The 16,571-nt window shown below is 51.6% G+C and overlaps 1 protein-coding gene across 1 annotated transcript in view; it reads left to right on the top strand.

The window, feature by feature from the left end:
* WDTC1 (WD and tetratricopeptide repeats 1) overlaps nucleotides 1–7,366 on the top strand; it is a 51,906-nt gene extending 44,540 nt beyond the window's left edge. Inside the window, exons 13-16 of the mRNA XM_084874946.1 lie at nucleotides 1,130–1,365; nucleotides 2,788–2,965; nucleotides 4,056–4,248; nucleotides 5,422–7,366. Coding sequence (XP_084731072.1) covers nucleotides 1,130–1,365; nucleotides 2,788–2,965; nucleotides 4,056–4,248; nucleotides 5,422–5,619 — 805 coding nt within the window. The 3' untranslated portion in view covers nucleotides 5,620–7,366. The remainder of the gene's footprint in view (nucleotides 1–1,129; nucleotides 1,366–2,787; nucleotides 2,966–4,055; nucleotides 4,249–5,421) is intronic.
* The last annotated feature ends 9,205 nt before the right edge of the window (nucleotides 7,367–16,571 follow it).

Here is a 16,571-nt window from a genome sequence, read left to right as displayed (position 1 = left end):
AAAAGCGCCGGCTCCCTCATCACAGCCACCGGTTCTGACACTGGCCAAACCATGGAAGCACCCGCCTGCTTCCTGCCCCACACTGCTCAGCTGCTTGTTCTTGGTCTGAGCATGGCTGCTGCAGGGACGGATCTCCCCTGAGTGCTGTAGGAGAGAAGGGTCAGGAGGACGTGTGCACGGGGCTTGTGAGCTGTGCTCGGTGGAGGAGCCACCAGCTCTGGTCTGGGAGCCCTGGTTGGCAGAGTTGGGTCTTATGCCCAGAAGGGAATGATATAGCTCCCACAGGAGAAGTGGCTCCTGTGATCGGCTGGCTCTCCAGATGAGAGGTGGGAACCGTCTGAGGGTGCAGGGGAGTGTGTGTCTTACATTCTGGCACAGGGTGGGTGGGAGGAGGGGCTTCTTTGACCCCGCCCCTCTTCCTCCTCCACAAAGAGACATTTCCATTTCCCTTCACCCATACTTCAGTGACGATTTGTAGCTCCTGGTGTGCTTGTCGCCACCACCACCACCACCACCACCACCACCAGCTTCCAGAAAGCTGACTCTGCCAGTCTGTCAGGCCCCATCCTACAGCCCTAGGAGGTAGAGGCCACAGCTGCTGTGGATCAGTCAGCCAGGACAGAGGGGGGTCTGGCCGAGAGCTTACTGCCTGCTGGTCAGACCCTAAGTCTCCCGCCTGGCACTTCTGGCTTCCCCAGACCACAGAAGTGTCCTTGAGGGCTCCCTGCCTTGGACATGGCTTTGAAGGCCAGACAGGAGATTTGAGGAGTGCGTGGAGGAAGAGAGAGGAGGGCTTGGGGAGCCTGAGATGGGCAAGATGCCAGGCCTTCTGCTGCAGAGCTGCGGGTGCCTGGGGCGAACGGGCACGCAGGAGCATGTTGTGTCCAGCAGAGGGCAGCCTGACACTGGGTTTTGCCATACACTCATCTCCACCCCACCCCCAAGACCTCAGGGTTCCTGGCTTGCCTCCTTAAAAATACTTGGTCTCCTGGGCTGAGCCAAGACTCTCTTCATCCCCAAGTACCCGTGCTCTGAGATCTGTCAGAGATGGACTGAAAGCGGGGACTGGGTGAGGATGATTCTTTGCTTGCCATGTGGCCCCACCTCCAAGCCACACTCTCTTATCCAGGGATGGTGACCACTACGACGCCCTGAGAGACTGCCTCAAGGCCATCTCCCTAAACCCATGCCACCTGAAGGCACACTTCCGCCTGGCCCGCTGCCTCTTTGAGCTCAAGTACGTGGCTGAGGCCCTGGAGTGCCTGGATGACTTCAAAGGGAAGTTCCCGGAGCAGGCCCACAGCAGCGCTTGTGATGCGTTGGGCCGTGACATCACGGCCGCCCTCTTCTCCAAAAACGACAGTGGTGAGTGGGCACTGAGGAGGCGCTGCCGTCACTCTTCCTGCTTGCGGTGCTACATCTCATTCTGGGGAGGACCTGGTTCTGGGGTTAGAGAGGCCTGGTTCAGATGCTGATTCAGAAGCCATGTGACCTTGAGACACTCACTTGGTTTCTCTGAGACTCAGTTTCCTCATCTGAAAGTGAGGAAATAGCAATAGCCTACCTGGCGTAGTGCCTGGGACTCGGGATAAGAGTAGGCCAAGCCCAGTCAGGATGTGTGGGTTGCAGGGCATTCTCACCCCTCACAGACAGGGCCTTGGGCATCTGAGTGAGGGGCAGCTGCCGGGGTTGTGCTTGTTCCTGTTGGCACACTTGCAGCAGAGACGACAGCAGAGGGCAGTGGAAATGCCTTGGATGCAGGGTGTGGAGCCTCGGGTTCCATCTCCGCTCTGCCACATGTGGTGACCATGTGACCTTGGGCAGAGCACAGCCTCTGAGCCTGCTGCCTCTCGTGCACAGAGAGCATTGGAAGGTCTGCTCAGCTCACCCCATTGGCTGTGGAGAGCAGGCTGGGTGATTGTAGTGTGGACTATAAACGAAGGTGAGCTCACTGGAGGCAGAAATGGACTCCTGCCTCTCCCCTTTGAATGTATTAACCATGCCAGTGATCCGTTTACTGCAAGTTATCAAGCATTTACCATGTGCCAGGCCCTGTGCTGTCCGGGGAATACAGCTGTGAACAAGTCAGATGGGATTTCTGCATCCACGGAGTTTGCAGCCTAGTGATGGAACCAAGGGATGAAGGAGAAACTAAGAGTGGGATGAGTGCCATGGGGACCTGATGTGGTGTAGGTAGATGGGGGAGGGCTTGACGGCAGCCTGGGGTTCTACAAACATTTAAGCTGAGATCTCAAGGTGAGAAGGAAGAGTTAACTAGATACAAAGTGCAGTTATGGGAGGTGAATAGTTCCTGGCAGAGGGACTGGCACCTGCAAAGGCCCTGAAGCAGGCAGGAACAAGGCACTGAGAAAACTGGTGTGATTTTACCGAAGGCCCTTAACCCATCAGTGCCTCAGTTGGGATCCATGATGACTTGTCTTCTAGAAAGGAAGGGCTCGGCTCTGTTTAGAAAAATCAACCCTTCGAACTTTCTTGGTAGTGCTTCACCCACCCTCCCTGCCTCTCCCCTCCACAGAAACAGGCCTTGTGCCTGTGCATCCTTGGGGCTTCCCGACATTATTCAGGGACCTGAGCCAAGGCTCTCCTGGCATCAGAGGTCTCGTCTTTAATGCCCTCAAGGACTGGGTCCAAAGAAGCTTCTCTCCCGATCGTTCCCAGTTTTCTAGGGCGGGTAGAGGGCGGTAGCCTACACTGCCAGTGCTCGGACTGAAAACGGGGGAGAGGGGAGAGGGCCTGGCCCCTCACCCTTCCTTGCTCTCCCCCCAGAGGAGAAGAAGGGAGCTGGCGGGGGCGGGGGCCCCGTCCGCCTCCGCAGCACGAGCCGCAAGGACTCCATCTCGGAGGATGAGATGGTGCTGCGGGAACGGAGCTACGACTACCAGTTCCGCTACTGCGGCCACTGCAACACCACCACGGACATCAAGGAGGCCAACTTCTTCGGCAGGTCTGAGGCCTTGAAGGGCAGCAGGGCACCCGACTGGGCAGGAGGAGGTTGGGGGGCGTGAGGGCATACTTTTTCTAGAAAAGTCTCAAGTCCCAGTCCTGCCTCTGTACCCTGGGGCAAATGGCTCCACCTCTGTGGGCCTCAGTTTCTTTACATGTAAAATAAAACCCAACCCCCACCCATGGAGCCACAGGGAGGAGCACTAATGAGGTAATTCACAAGCGCATCCAGCGCAGTGCCTGCTCTGTTCCTCCATCTCCCACCCCTCCTCCCTCCATGTGTGGAGCTTGGTTTCCTTATCTGGGTGCTGGGAGCCTCCTCCTGCTGGAGGTATGAGGCAGGGGCCCTCAGAGGCTGGCAGACTTGGCACATCTATCATGGTCAGAACAGTGCCTCCGGTACTGAAGGACAGCTCGTGTCCCACACACCATCACCCCCACCCTCCTTTGTAGATGTTACACTTTGGTAGGTAAAACACATGAACGTGGGTCTAGAATCTCTCCACCAAGATCCCCCTAACTGTCCACAGTGTGTAAAAGGTGGGGTCTCAGTCCGGGAAGGCAGGGCCACTGAAGGAAGGCTTAGACCAGGGGTCTTCAAACTACGGCCCGTGGGCCACATGCAGCCCCCAGGGGAGTCTGATCCTGCCCACCAGGTTTTTTGGGCAGTGAGTGCAGCCAAGGTGTTACAGTAGGAATTAGTAGTTCATATAGTCCGGCCCTCCAGCTCTCTGAGGGACCGTGATCTGGCCCCCACTTTAAAAAGTTTGAGGACCCCTGGCTTAGACGGTGTTCCCAGAGACACACGACCCGATCCTGGCATCCAGGGAGCTTAGGATATAGTTTGGGGAGAGTCACTTGGAGGGACCCAGGCATTCCCTGGCTCTGAGTTAAGAGAACACTTAAACAGAGACCGGAGCCCTGCAGTTTGGGAGGACTACCATGTGCGGAGTCAAGTGAAGACCCTGGAGTTTGGGGGCTGAGCAGATACAGAATTCCCGAGCTCCCTTGCCCTAAGCCACACAGCCTCTCCTTGAGGCTGTAGGGCAGTACCCCACCTGACCTCCCTGCCCTTTGCCACCCCCCGCCAGCAACGCTCAGTACATCGTCAGTGGCTCTGACGATGGCTCCTTCTTCATCTGGGAAAAGGAGACCACCAACCTAGTCCGCGTGCTCCAGGGGGACGAGTCCATTGTCAACTGCCTGCAGCCGCACCCCAGCTACTGCCTCCTGGCCACCAGCGGCATCGACCCCGTCGTGCGGCTGTGGAATCCCCGGCCAGAGGTGAGGGGGCAGCGAGGGGGCGAAGCCAGGCAGTGTGGAGGGCAGGGATGGCCCTGTGCAGGGCCTCGGGCTGAGCCTGGGAGGGTTGGGAGGAAATGGGTCCCACGGAAGTGAGTGAGTTCTCACTCGAGGGCTCAAGGTTATGAAGGTGGGGCCAGTGAGTTCTCCCAGTTCCGGGCCAAGAGCTGCCTTTGAGGCCATGGTGTGAGCAGGCTGAGAAGATGTCTCCCGGGCACAGTAAGAGGGCAGGGAGGGAGCCAGGCCAGCTCCGTACCGGTCATGAGAAGGGGACCCGGACTCCCAGGTACCCGTCCTCGTAACGCTGTGGTGTGTTCCCAGAAGCTGTGCGGAGGCCTCTCCCTCAGTCACATGGAAGTGTTCAGGCTTTGGAGTCTGGCACACCTAGGTGTGAATCCTGGTCCCTTCACTTCCTGCCGAGGGGACTTAACCATCTCTGACCCAGGTTTTTGTCATTGCCACGCGGGAATGGGAGTGACAGCACCACCTCAAAGGCTGCGTAAGAGGACAGTGTGGCCCCTTCCACTCCCAGGGCGGGTCGCCAGCTGGGCCAGCCTGAGGCTTCCAGGGCCTCTGTCCCACCACCTCCCTCTTCCCAGCTGGCAAAACAGAAGCAGGTGGTGTCTAATTCCAAAGTCAGTTCTCTTCGAATTTTAAAGAGAGCCTTCAGGGAAAGGAAAAGAAAGATAAAGGAAGGGCTGTTGAGAGTGGCAATAGCAAAGAATGGGGAGCTGTGTCTGTACCCCCTCCCTAGGTGTACCCAGTATGTGTCCTCCCTCACATATGCCCATGCATGGTCCCCTGTGTACATGCCCTGCTGTGGTATGTACCAGTCATGTTCTGGTGCAGGCCAGCCCATGTGTACACTGATGTGTGTATTCCCCCCAGTGTCTATCCCAGCATGTGGATCCCTTACATATATCTCAGGGTGTTGTGTCCCTTCCCGTGTGGGTATCCCTCACATATGTCGTGGTGGGTGTCCCATGCATATTCCAGTGTGTATGTTCCTTCTCTCCATGTACACATATGGACAAACCGATATAAACCCACAGGCATCTGGTGTGCACATCCTCTTCCATATGTATAGCTCAGTCTGCGTGCATGCCCCCTGCACGTGTGTGTGCCTCTCCTGTACATCCCGGTGTCCCTCCCCAGAGCGAAGACCTCACGGGCAGAGTGGTGGAGGACATGGAGGGCGCGTCCCAGGCCAACCAGCGGCGCATGAACGCAGACCCGTTGGAAGTGATGCTGCTCAACATGGGCTACCGGATCACCGGCCTGAGCAGCGGGGGAGCCGGGGCCTCTGACGACGAGGACAGCTCTGAGGGCCAGGTGCAGTGCCGGCCCAGCTAGACCCTCGGCCCGGTCCGCAGCCCCTGCCACCGGCTGGACCTCCACCCTGGGCAGGAGGGCAGGGGGTCTGTTTTGGTTTGTCTTCCCCCCACCCCATTTTTTTGTTTCCCCTGTTTTGTTTGTTAGTTTGGCATTGGGGGTGGGGATTGCTGCAGTTTGCTGGCTTTCAGACTTTGGGGCAGATTGCCCTTGACTGACCCCAGCCCTGAGCAAAAGAGCAGGAGGGGAAGCCCCTCCCTTTGCCCCCACCTCCCCTCCCAGGTCCCTGGAGGCTCCGGCTGCCTCCGGCTGGAGGCCGGGCTGAAGCTGTCTTCAGGGCTGCCCTGCCTTCTGGTGGCAGCAGGAAGGGGACTGGAGTCCGGTCCATAAGGGCTAGCCTTGACCTGTTGCCACTCTTGCTCCCTGGCTGGCAAGGCTAGCTCCCTCCTCCGTGGTCTTCAGGGAAGGCTCTGAACAAGGACGGGCTCCACCCTCCCTGCAGAGCCACTGTGTCAGGCTGGAAGCAGAAGGAAGGATGGGAGCCCTGGACCTGGTGTGGGCAAGGCCAGGCCACTGTGCCTGCTCTCACTGGCCCCCTCTGGGTACTCCGCCTTTCCTGAGGACCTGGGTGGGGGAAAGGGGGCACCACACTATACCCTGCCCACCCGTGCCAGCCCTTCCACACTACGCCCACTCCTTTCTCAGGCGCTCCTGGCCTCACTGTGACCTTTCTGCCAGAGCTCCCAGCCAGGCCTACTCTTGCTGAGGCGGGGCTCCCTGCTAAGGGCCCTTCTTGCCCTCTCTCCCCTTCCTCTCACCCCACATGCAGAGCCGCCACAAAGACCAAAGAAGTGATGGCTTTTCTCTGTCCCCTGCTGCTCTGGGGGAGGAGGGGGAGTCTCCTGAGCCACTCAGATGGGAAAGTCCTTAACTCAGTCCCCTCCCTCCTCAGCAGCCCAAGCTTTACACTGGATGCAGCGGTCACCCCACCACTCACCAAGCCCCCCTCCCCTGCCTCCTTGGCTCTCAGCTCAGGAGCTGCTCCCAGTAGTTGGTTCATCCTTCCTCCCCTCTCCCTCCTCCCTCCCCTCAGTGCTTACTTGGCTCCAGCCCTCCAGCTGCAGCCTCTGGGGAGAAGCAGCCCCCTTCCTTTTCTCCCTCCCTCCCCCCTGCCTCTGCCAGGTGCCTCCTCTCAGTCAGGCTTCAGAGCAGCCCTGGAGACAGGAGGGCCATGTTAAAAGCTTTCTCACAGTTTTGAGAAGACAGGGGGGGTGAGGATAGTGGTGGGGGGTCTGGCACTATCTCGTCATTGCTTTAATCCCAGCAACACAGGTGGCAGCTTCTCTCCCCCTCCCACCCAGCCCTCTTTCCACCCTCTCCTCTCCTTGGTAATGAAGTCTATTTATTGGCGAAGGAAACAGCTGCTGCTCCTCCTGCTGCTGGGACTTGCTCCCCTGTCTCTTCTTCATGACCTTTCTCCAGCCAAGGAGGGGAGAGCCGGGAGTATTGGGGCTGGGCCCTGGGCCCACAGACCAGCAGGGGCCCCTTTGCTTTCCTGTGTTCCAGCTGCCCACCATTTCCTCTCTCCCTGCTTTCCACCCACCTTCCCTCCCTCCTCCCCACTGCGCCCTGCCTGTCTGGCCCTGGCCCTGCAGTGTGGAGAGACACATAAGCCTTACTGTTCTCTGGGGGCAGGAGCCGAGCCTTTTTGTTGCTCCGCTCCCAGGAGAGTGAGGGTGACGCGATTGATTAAAACCGTTTTGTTCTAGGTATGGCTGGTTGCATTTGTGTGGTGCAAACGGGTATTGGGACCAAAGTGAGGGTACCTACCCCCTCACCTCTGTAGCTCTGTGACCTTGAGTAACCACACCTCTAGCAGGCAGATGAGGCCTGCTGGGAGGGTGCCTGTGAGATGGCCGCCCAGCCTAGCAGGGCTCAGTCCAGAGCCTGGCGCTCACTGGTGGCTGGCTCTGATTTGCAGTAATCAGCTCTCACTCTCCGGGCTGTTTTCTCATCCGTAAAATAAGGAGGTTAGGATCTTAGTGGTTTTTCAGACTTTTCAATTAGAACCTAAACAAGAAATAGACGTTTTACATTGCAACGTAAGATACCTATTCTTATTTGTGTATATATACAATGAACATACGTTTTATACAAAAATACCCTTGCTACATGCAATGTGTTCTACAATATTTACCATTCTATTTTATTAATGAGAAAAAATACTGGTGATAACCCACTGAATTTATTTCACAGCCTTCAGGGTTCGGAGGATTCCTTAGACCAGGGGTTCCCAAACCTTCTCCACTTTCCCTTACCCCCACCATTAGAGTCTCAGTCATTTTTTTCATAGAGCCCCTAACCCAAAATAAATACCTTACAATTTGACTTATTAAGTAGTTGAATCAATAAGAATTTATGTCTTACCAAGCCAGTTGTCATTTTAAAAATACTATATATAAATGAAACAACATTTTTATTTATTTCTTAAATAACTACGATAATCGGTGGAATCCGTGTGCTTGTTCGGCACTGAGAAACATGTCCAACTCCAGTCAGATTGGAAACACCACCCTCCTTTCCGGTTGCACACTGACTTTTATTTGCTTTTTATGACAGCAGCCACTGGAAACGCAGGCTCTCAAAGAGGACATTAAAAGAATGTAGCACAGCCTACTGATGAAACGGAACTACCTTGAACTACCGTGTTTCCCCGAAAATAAGACCTAGCGCATGGAAAGATAAGACATCCCCTGAAAATAAGACCTAGCGCAACTTTGGGAGAAAAAATTAATATAAGACACTGTCTTATTTTCGGGGAAACAGGGTAGTAGTTCTCTCCATCGCCAACAGATGTTGACTATCTCAAATTTTAAACCTTCTCCTGTGCCCCCTGTGAATTCAATGTGGCACCCTGAGGTGCCTTGATGCACAGCTTGGGAACTGTGCCTCAGTACTGTAGGAGCGATAGTTTCACTACTGAAGTTTTATTATTTTTCCTGTTTGCTCATTTGAAAACCAGGCTGGGGCCAGCGGGGTATGCTCAGCTTCGAACAGGAGACTGGCAGAGAAGCTGCCCTGCTGGAAGCAAGTGCTGTGGGCTGGGGTCACTCCTCTGTGTTCCCCAATGACGTCTGCAGCAGCTTTTTCAAAGCATTTGCTGACCAGGCAAGGGAAAGACAATGTTCCAGGCCAAGAGGGTGAAGTGCAAAGTCCCAGAATCCCTGCCGGAGCCTGAGGAGCTCAGTTCAGCTGCCCTGCAGAGGGCGGGTGGCCCGTGGATGAAGGAGCGGTCACACTGTGGAGGCTCCCCGGGCTTGGTGAGAGACTGTGGGCTTCATCCTGTGAGCAAGGAGGAGCCAATGGAATATGTCACTAGGAGTTCCCTTTCTTTTGGAGTTACTACTTTATTTATTTATTTATTTATTTATTTATTTATTTATAGATATTCCAGTTGATTTTTATAAATTTTCTGACCGTTTGATTTGGGGATAGTGTGAAAACTTCTTGGTCTGGTAATGTCGACATATGTTGTATTCTTGTAGCACAGATATAGGTCCATTGACCGGCGTTCCTAAACTCTCTGCAGCTCGGATTCTGGAGTTACTACTTTTTAAAAATATATATAGTTTTAGGCCTACAGAAAATTGAGCAGATAGTAGAGTCCCAGATACCTCCTTTCTCCCTGATTAAGTTTCCCCTATTGTTAACATCTTGCCCTAGTATGGCATATTTGTTACAATTAATGAACCAAAATTGATACATTATTATTAACCACAGTCTTTAGAGTTCACCCTTTGTATTGTACAGTTCTGTCAGTCTTGACAAATGCATGATATCGTGTATCCACCATTACACTGGCATACAGAATCATTCACCGTGCTCCACCTTGTCAGCCCTCATCAGCTGCCCTTCAATAAAAAGGAAGTACTTAGGAGAAAATAATTTGCAAAATGCATCAGATAAAGGACTTACATCCATAATATACAAAAACAAAAACAAAAAAAGACTCTTAACAATATGAAAACAACCCAATTTAAAAAACTGGGCAGAAGATCTGAATAAAAATCTTACCAAAGAGGACATACAGTTGACTTAATAAAAATGAAAAGATGCTCAACGTTAGGTCATTCGGGAATTATAAATTAAATCAATGAAATACTACTATACACCTTGAGGATGGCTAGAATAAAAAAGCGACAAGACCAAAGGATATGGAGCAACAGGAACTCTCACTCCTTGCTGGCGTGAAAGCAGAATGGTACAGCCACTTTGAAAGACAGTTTGGCAGTTACAAAGGAATGTAGCCTTGCCCTAGGATCCAGCAATTGCTCTCCTTAGTATGCACCTAAATGAATTGAAAACTTGGGTCCATGCAAAAACCTCCATGATTGTTTATAGCAGCTTCAGTCATAATTGCCAAATTCTGGAAGCAACCAATAAGTCCTTCAAAATGGAAATGGATAAACTGTGGTACGGCCATACAATGGAATATTATTCAGTGACAAAAGGAAATGAGCTCTAGCCAGAGACATGGAGGAACTTGAAATGCATGTTGCTCAGTGAAAAAGGCCAGTCTGAAAGCCACACTATGATTCCAACTATATGACATTCTGGAAAAGGCAAAACTAGAGACAGTAAAAAGACCATGGTGGTCCATTTTTTATGTGCTTCCGCATGTGTGACATCCAAAGCTTTCACTCACCCTGCTGATGCTGATAGCCTGGGGCAAAGATAAGCCTCCACAGCGAGGGTATAGCAAAGCAGACAGAAGCGGGACCCGTGTCTGGTGGGCAGGTGTAGCCCCAGAGGGCCCTGCCTGTCTTTGTGCTTAGGAGCATGCTGGAATGTGATTGCAGAGCTTAAAAGAGATCATCTAGCTCAGAGGTTCTTAGTTCTGCCTATACATTAGAGGCACCCAAGATACTTTTAAAAACGACCGATGCCCCACCCAGGGATTCCATTTTAATTGGTCGGAGGTGGGTCTCCGGCACTCACCCATTATTTTAAGTCTGAGATTCGTTCTAATTTACCAACAGAGCTAAGAACCACTGACCTGACCCTTCCCCACATTGTACACACAGGGACAATGAATTCCAGAGGGGCAGGGAAAGGATGGGCTGCCGAAGGACCCCGGAGAGTTAGAAGCAAATTCAGGACTGGATCCCTATCTCTGATTCCTGGCCCAATGCTTTAGAAGTCACTTTCTTAGGTAATGTCATGTCCTTTTAGCTCCTCTTATGTGCCTGGCACTGGCTTACTGAAAATGCACACAACAAACTCCCCCTGTCCTCCCAGAGCCGTCACAGTGTCTGGAAGACGTGGGATAGCAAATACGGAGGTTGTGCAAAATCCCTGCATGGATTTCACTGGGAACTGAATCCTCCCCACACATCTGCCATCAAGTGCCCTGCTGAGTGCCAGGCTCTGTCTGGCAGGGAAGGAAGGCATACTGATGGACGCGATGGCAGACATGAGGCACTCTATTGTTTGGACCAAAGTAGGTTCTGGCCCAACTCGTGTGGCTCAGGTGTTGAGCATCGACCTATAGGACCCAGGAGGTCAAAGTTCCATTCCTGGTCAGGGCACATGCCCAGGTTGCGGGCTCAATCCCCAGGGGGTGTGCAGGAGGCAGCTGATCGGTGATTCTCTCCATTGATGTTTCTATCCCTCTCTCTTCCTCTCTGAAATCAATAAAAAATATATATTAAAAAAAGAAAATAGCTGAAACCGGTTTGGCTCGTGGATAGAGCGTCGGCCTGCGGACTGAAAGGTCCCGGGTTCGATTCCAGTCAAGGGCATGTACCCTGGTTGCAGGCATATCCCCAGTAGGGGGTGTGCAAGAGGCAGCTGAACCATGTTTCTCTCTTATCGATGTTTCTAACTCTCTATCCCTCTGTCTTCCTCTTTATAAAAAAAATCAATAAAAATACATTTAAAAAAAAAAAGAAAATAGATCTGATCCTAACGAGGCCATAGTTTGCACCTATGTTATAGTAATTTACAGAATCTGAGGCTAGTCTCATCCACCAATTAATGGCCCTAAAAGAGGTCACCAGCAGAGGCAGCCCAGGTTGGAGACTCAGAGCCCAATCCTAATACATACTTAGACCTCAGGAAAGTTCCTGAGCCTCCCCCAACTCATCTTCATCGGTCAGATGGGTGTTATGATACTGCTGTAGTTACCGCATTGTAAGGAAGCTCCAACTCATACTGAGGTTATGCACATCAAAGTGCTTTTTAAGTGGTTCAGAGTCCTACAATGATAATATGTGGTATTTTAAAAAATATATGTATTTTTATTGATTTTTAGAGGAAGGGAAAGGGAGCGATAGGAACATCGATGAGAGAGAAGCATCACATTGATCGGCTGCCTCCTGCATGCCCTCCATCAAGGACTGAGCCTGGAACCCCCAGGCATGTGCGCTGGCCGGAATCAAACCTTTGGTGCATGGGACAACACTCAATCCACTAAGCCATATCCGCCGGGCTCAACTGCTGTAATAACTAACACCGATGTTTATTTGGGGCCAGGAACTGTTCAGGTGTAGCCTATCAAACCTTACAGGAACCCTGTAAGGTGTGACTTATTTCCCATTTTAGATGCCCTGACAGGTTGTTACTTTCCTAGAGCATGACAACCACTGACAGAGGCTCAAACACTGGGCTTGCTGTCTGTATGTTTAACCACAGTGCCTTACCACCTGGGAAGAGGGGACTGAGATTCTGATCCTAGCTGCGCTTTCTACAATCGTGCGTATGTTCGTCCATCTATAAAATGGGATGGAAAAGGAAGTCATAAACTCTGATATCTAACGCATCAGAAGGTCTGTTCTCAAAGGACCCCCTCCTCACCATGGAAGGGTTTGGAGCGATCCTGGGAGACAGTCGAGGGTTTCATGGGAGAACCAGAGAAGGTAATGAATGGAACAGAAGCAGAAAGGCTGCAGGAGAGAGGACACCCGGGCTCCCACACACCACACACACTGCAGAACGCCCAGCAGCTCCTCCAGCCTCCTCCATGATGGGCCCCGATTTAGCCCTGCTTGCCTGGGCTATTGATGGAGGCGGTTCTTCCCCAGAGCCTTAAAGGGGGCCATCTATGGCCAACAAACAGCTCCAGCGACACTCCCTGAGCACTTCCTATCTGCCGGATGCTGTGCTGAATACAGGAACCAATAGATCCAGTCAGTTCCCTCCTCAAGAAGTTCGCAGTCTCTTGGGGGAGACCGGCATGTAAACAGCTAATGCAGGTACACATGAATATTCAATAGGTGGAAACAGCCTCCGTGCTCTGGGAGCAAAGAGGAAGCGTTTGCTAGAAACCTTGAAAGCGGTGTGGGAGAGGAGGGGAAGGGCATTGTGCCGAAGGAACGGTGTGAGCAAAGACGAGAGGTATGCAGTGCCTCTGACTGGCAGACATCCCAGTGCACTGATGCCAAGCAAGTCCCGAGGGAGACAGAGATGAGGGTGGAAAAGAAGGGGCCAGTTCAGGGGGGCCTTGACTATCAGAGTGAAGAGATGGCCCGAGGGAGGTGTTAGGTGAGCCCAGGGACTTGTACGTGGGGCCAAGAGAGAACGTGCCCTGAGTTCACCCTTCAGACAAGCAACAGCTTACCCTCCAAGCTTTCCCGGCTTGGCAGTTCCAGCTCTGCCCTCGTTCCCTCCCCCAGCCTGCCCTATAAGTGGATCCAGATGGTCATTCCTATTTTAGGTTGTATGTGTTGGGGGAGGGGGAGCTGTGAGCCCTATCAATCCTTTCCTGAGCTCTGCTACAGGAGCTGCTTCCAGGACCCCACTGGGATCCTGGGCCTGGGAGGAAGTGTCAGTCTTTGATGGAGATTTCCCATCTGTCTGTGGGTGATAGGGGGGGCAGCCACAGAGGAGAAATGGGCACGAGCCAGGAAGGTTTTTACGGTGGGTGAGAGAAACAAGGCAATGTGTATGTGTGAGGGGGGGCGGGGGCCCTTGTGGTGGGCTTTGGTGGGGAACAAGCCTGGGGTAGGCACCCCAGAGGAGTCAGAGGAGCTAGACCTCCAGGTACCTGGCCCTCCTTGTGTGCCTGCCTAACACATGCAGCTATCTAGGCCCAGGGTAGGATGGTGCAGGTCACAGGGAAGGGAGCTAGGGCTCTCTGGTCAGATCCTACTCCAGGGCACTGTACCCATCAACCTCCATGGCTCCCTTAAAAAGCCTGGGACACCGAGAGGTAGCAGGTGATAAGCTAGGTTCCTGTCCTTAGACTGTCTGTAGACACCAATGAAATATTTGCCACTCACTCAATTTAGCAAGTATGTATTAAGCAAATGCTATGTGCTAGACAATACTAGGCATTGGGTTTACAGAAGTGAACAGGGAGTTTCTGACCTCAAGGAGTTTCCAGCTCAGTGGGGGAGTCCCATAGTACACAGCTACAAAGGTGCTGTGAAGAAAATAGGGTGTCTCAAGGGAGAGTGCAGGGGCTGTCTGATTTATTATTTTTTTAAATATATTTTATTGATTTTTTTGACACAGAAAGGGAGAGGGATAGAGAGTTAGAAACATCGATCAGCCGCCTCCTATACACCCCCTACCAGGGATGTGCCCGCATCATCATGCCCTTGACCGGAATCGAACCCGGGACCTTTCAGTTTGCGGGCCAACGCTCTACCCACTGAGCCAAGCTGGTTTCGGTGAGGAGTTGTCTGATTTAGATTGGGTGGACATGGAAGGTCTCTCTGAGAAAGAGACATTTAATCTCAGATGAATGGAAGCTGGCCAGTTTAAGTGTTTGGGGGCAGGGGGGATTTCAGAGAACGGTGTGTGCCAAGGTCCTGGGCATGAGAGAGCATGGCACATGAGAGGAATGAACAAAGGCCAAGATGACCATAGTGTAGTGGACAAACAAGAAAAGGGCATGTGCAAATGCAGGGCCTTGTAACCATGGTAAGGTATTTTTGTTTATTTGAAGTGCAATGGGAAGACAAGGTTGTCAGATTAGTGCTTGTGTTACTACTATCCAATTTGTGGCAGACCCTGAGAAAGACTCTTAGGTTGTTTATTCATCTATCCACACAATAAAGGACTAGAATTATGAGTTGACAATGATAGTAGAGGAATGTCTAAGGCATAGACCTTCCTCAGCCTGTGATTTAGAAGATTAGATAGCTATAGTGATTGAATTAAGGTGTAATATGATTTATTCATTTAACAAATACATACTGCACGCCTGATCTATTCCAAACCCTGTGCTAGATGTCCTTCAAGGATCACACACCACACATGGGTCACAGGAGAAGCACAAACATACTCAAAGAGTTTTAAGTGGGTTAAAAGTCATTTTCACCTGTGATATCTATGAGGGTCTTTAAAAACATCCAATCATTCAATAAATCAATACACATATTTAGTATCTGTTCTGCATAAGGAACTATGCTAGCTACTGAAACCAAGGACCTTAGAGTTCCATAACAGATAGACATATCCCTCAGAATGCATTAAAATATTAGGTGTTCAGCTGGTGTGGCTCAATGGTTGAGCACTGACCAATGAAACTGGAGGTGATAGTAGGATTCCTGGTCGGGGCACATGCTCAGTTATGGACTCAATCCCCAGCGGGGGACATGCATGAGGCAGCTGATCAATGATTCTCATCATTGATGTTTCTATCTCTCACTCCCTCTTCTTTCCCCTCTGATATGAATAAAAATATATTTTTTAAAAATACTAGGTATTAAAAAAAAACAAGACAGCAGCCTTTCTGTAGATCAGCATTGAGGGAGGGTAATTCAAGGGAAGAAGACCTTCCCAAAAAGGCGTAACTCTCACCTTCCTTGGTAGACTTGTCCATATCTCCCTCTGGCCTGCTTTTTAGTGCTGTCTTCCTTCTTGTTTCCCTGTTTCCCTTTTCCACCGCTGCATTCTTTGGTCTATCTTGGCATCCTTTAAAACGCTCAACAAATCCAAGATCTGAGCATGGTTTCTCTATATGGCTGTGTGATATCTCAGACAATTATATATTTTCCCTAAGCCTCAGTCTTCCCATCTGTACAACGAAGGGATCGGATCGCACCTAAAGCTCAGGATTTACTCCAGCCAACGTGATATTCTCCCTCCCGCACGTTGTGCTCTGCAAGGCCATTCTTTGCACAGTTGCACGGATCCCTCCACCCCCTTCTCACCCCTGTGCCACCTGGCAAACACCAAGATCCGGCTCAAATATCTCAGGCAAGTCTCCTCTACTTCGACACACAATAGTTTAGTCTATCCTTCCTTCATGCCACACGGCCTCGTAAGAGATGATGGGATGAAAAGGACAAGGGAGACAGGCTTGGGTTTGAGTCGTGTTCCTTATCCTTGAGCCTCAACTGCTCACTGGTAACCTGGGAGAAATACCTAAATTCGCAGGTCTAACCAATTCATGGAGATTAAAAGCAATATATGTCAAGTGCTTGCCACCTAAGGCATGCTCAATTAATAGGGACTGCATCACACCTTTTAGGGGCAAGCCCTCAGCGTACTTGTTGTGGGGTCGAACCCTGGGTTCAGAATAAGACCACCGGAGGCTGATGATTGATTTAAAAAAAGCAGGCAAGGATTTACTTAAAAATTGGCCAGGACGGCCGCCAGAGCACCACACGCAGGTGGCCACACTCACGACCGCACCGTTGCAGGTGCAGGCAGTCCTTTCAAAGATCTAAACCACTGAAACTGGTTCGGCTCAGTGGATAGAGCGTCGGTCTGAGGACTGAAGGGTCCCAGGTTCGATTCCGGTCAAGGGCATGTACATTGGTTGCAGGCACATCCCCGGTGTGGGGTGTGCAGGAGGCAGCTGGTTGATGATTCTCTCTCATCAACGTTTCTTAACTATCCCTCTCCCTTCCTCTCTGTAAAAAATCAATAAAATTAAAATAAAAAAAAGGTCTAAACCACAAGAATTTTCCTTTGTTCTGAATTCTGAATTCTGAATTCTAAATTCTAAAGGCTGGGGACAG

This window comes from Pipistrellus hanaki (assembly GCF_964339955.1).
Source record: "Pipistrellus hanaki genome assembly, chromosome: 2".
NCBI lineage: Eukaryota > Metazoa > Chordata > Mammalia > Chiroptera > Vespertilionidae > Pipistrellus > Pipistrellus hanaki.
Note: the sequence above shows the minus strand (reverse complement) of the source record. Positions and strands in the feature narration are given on the sequence as shown.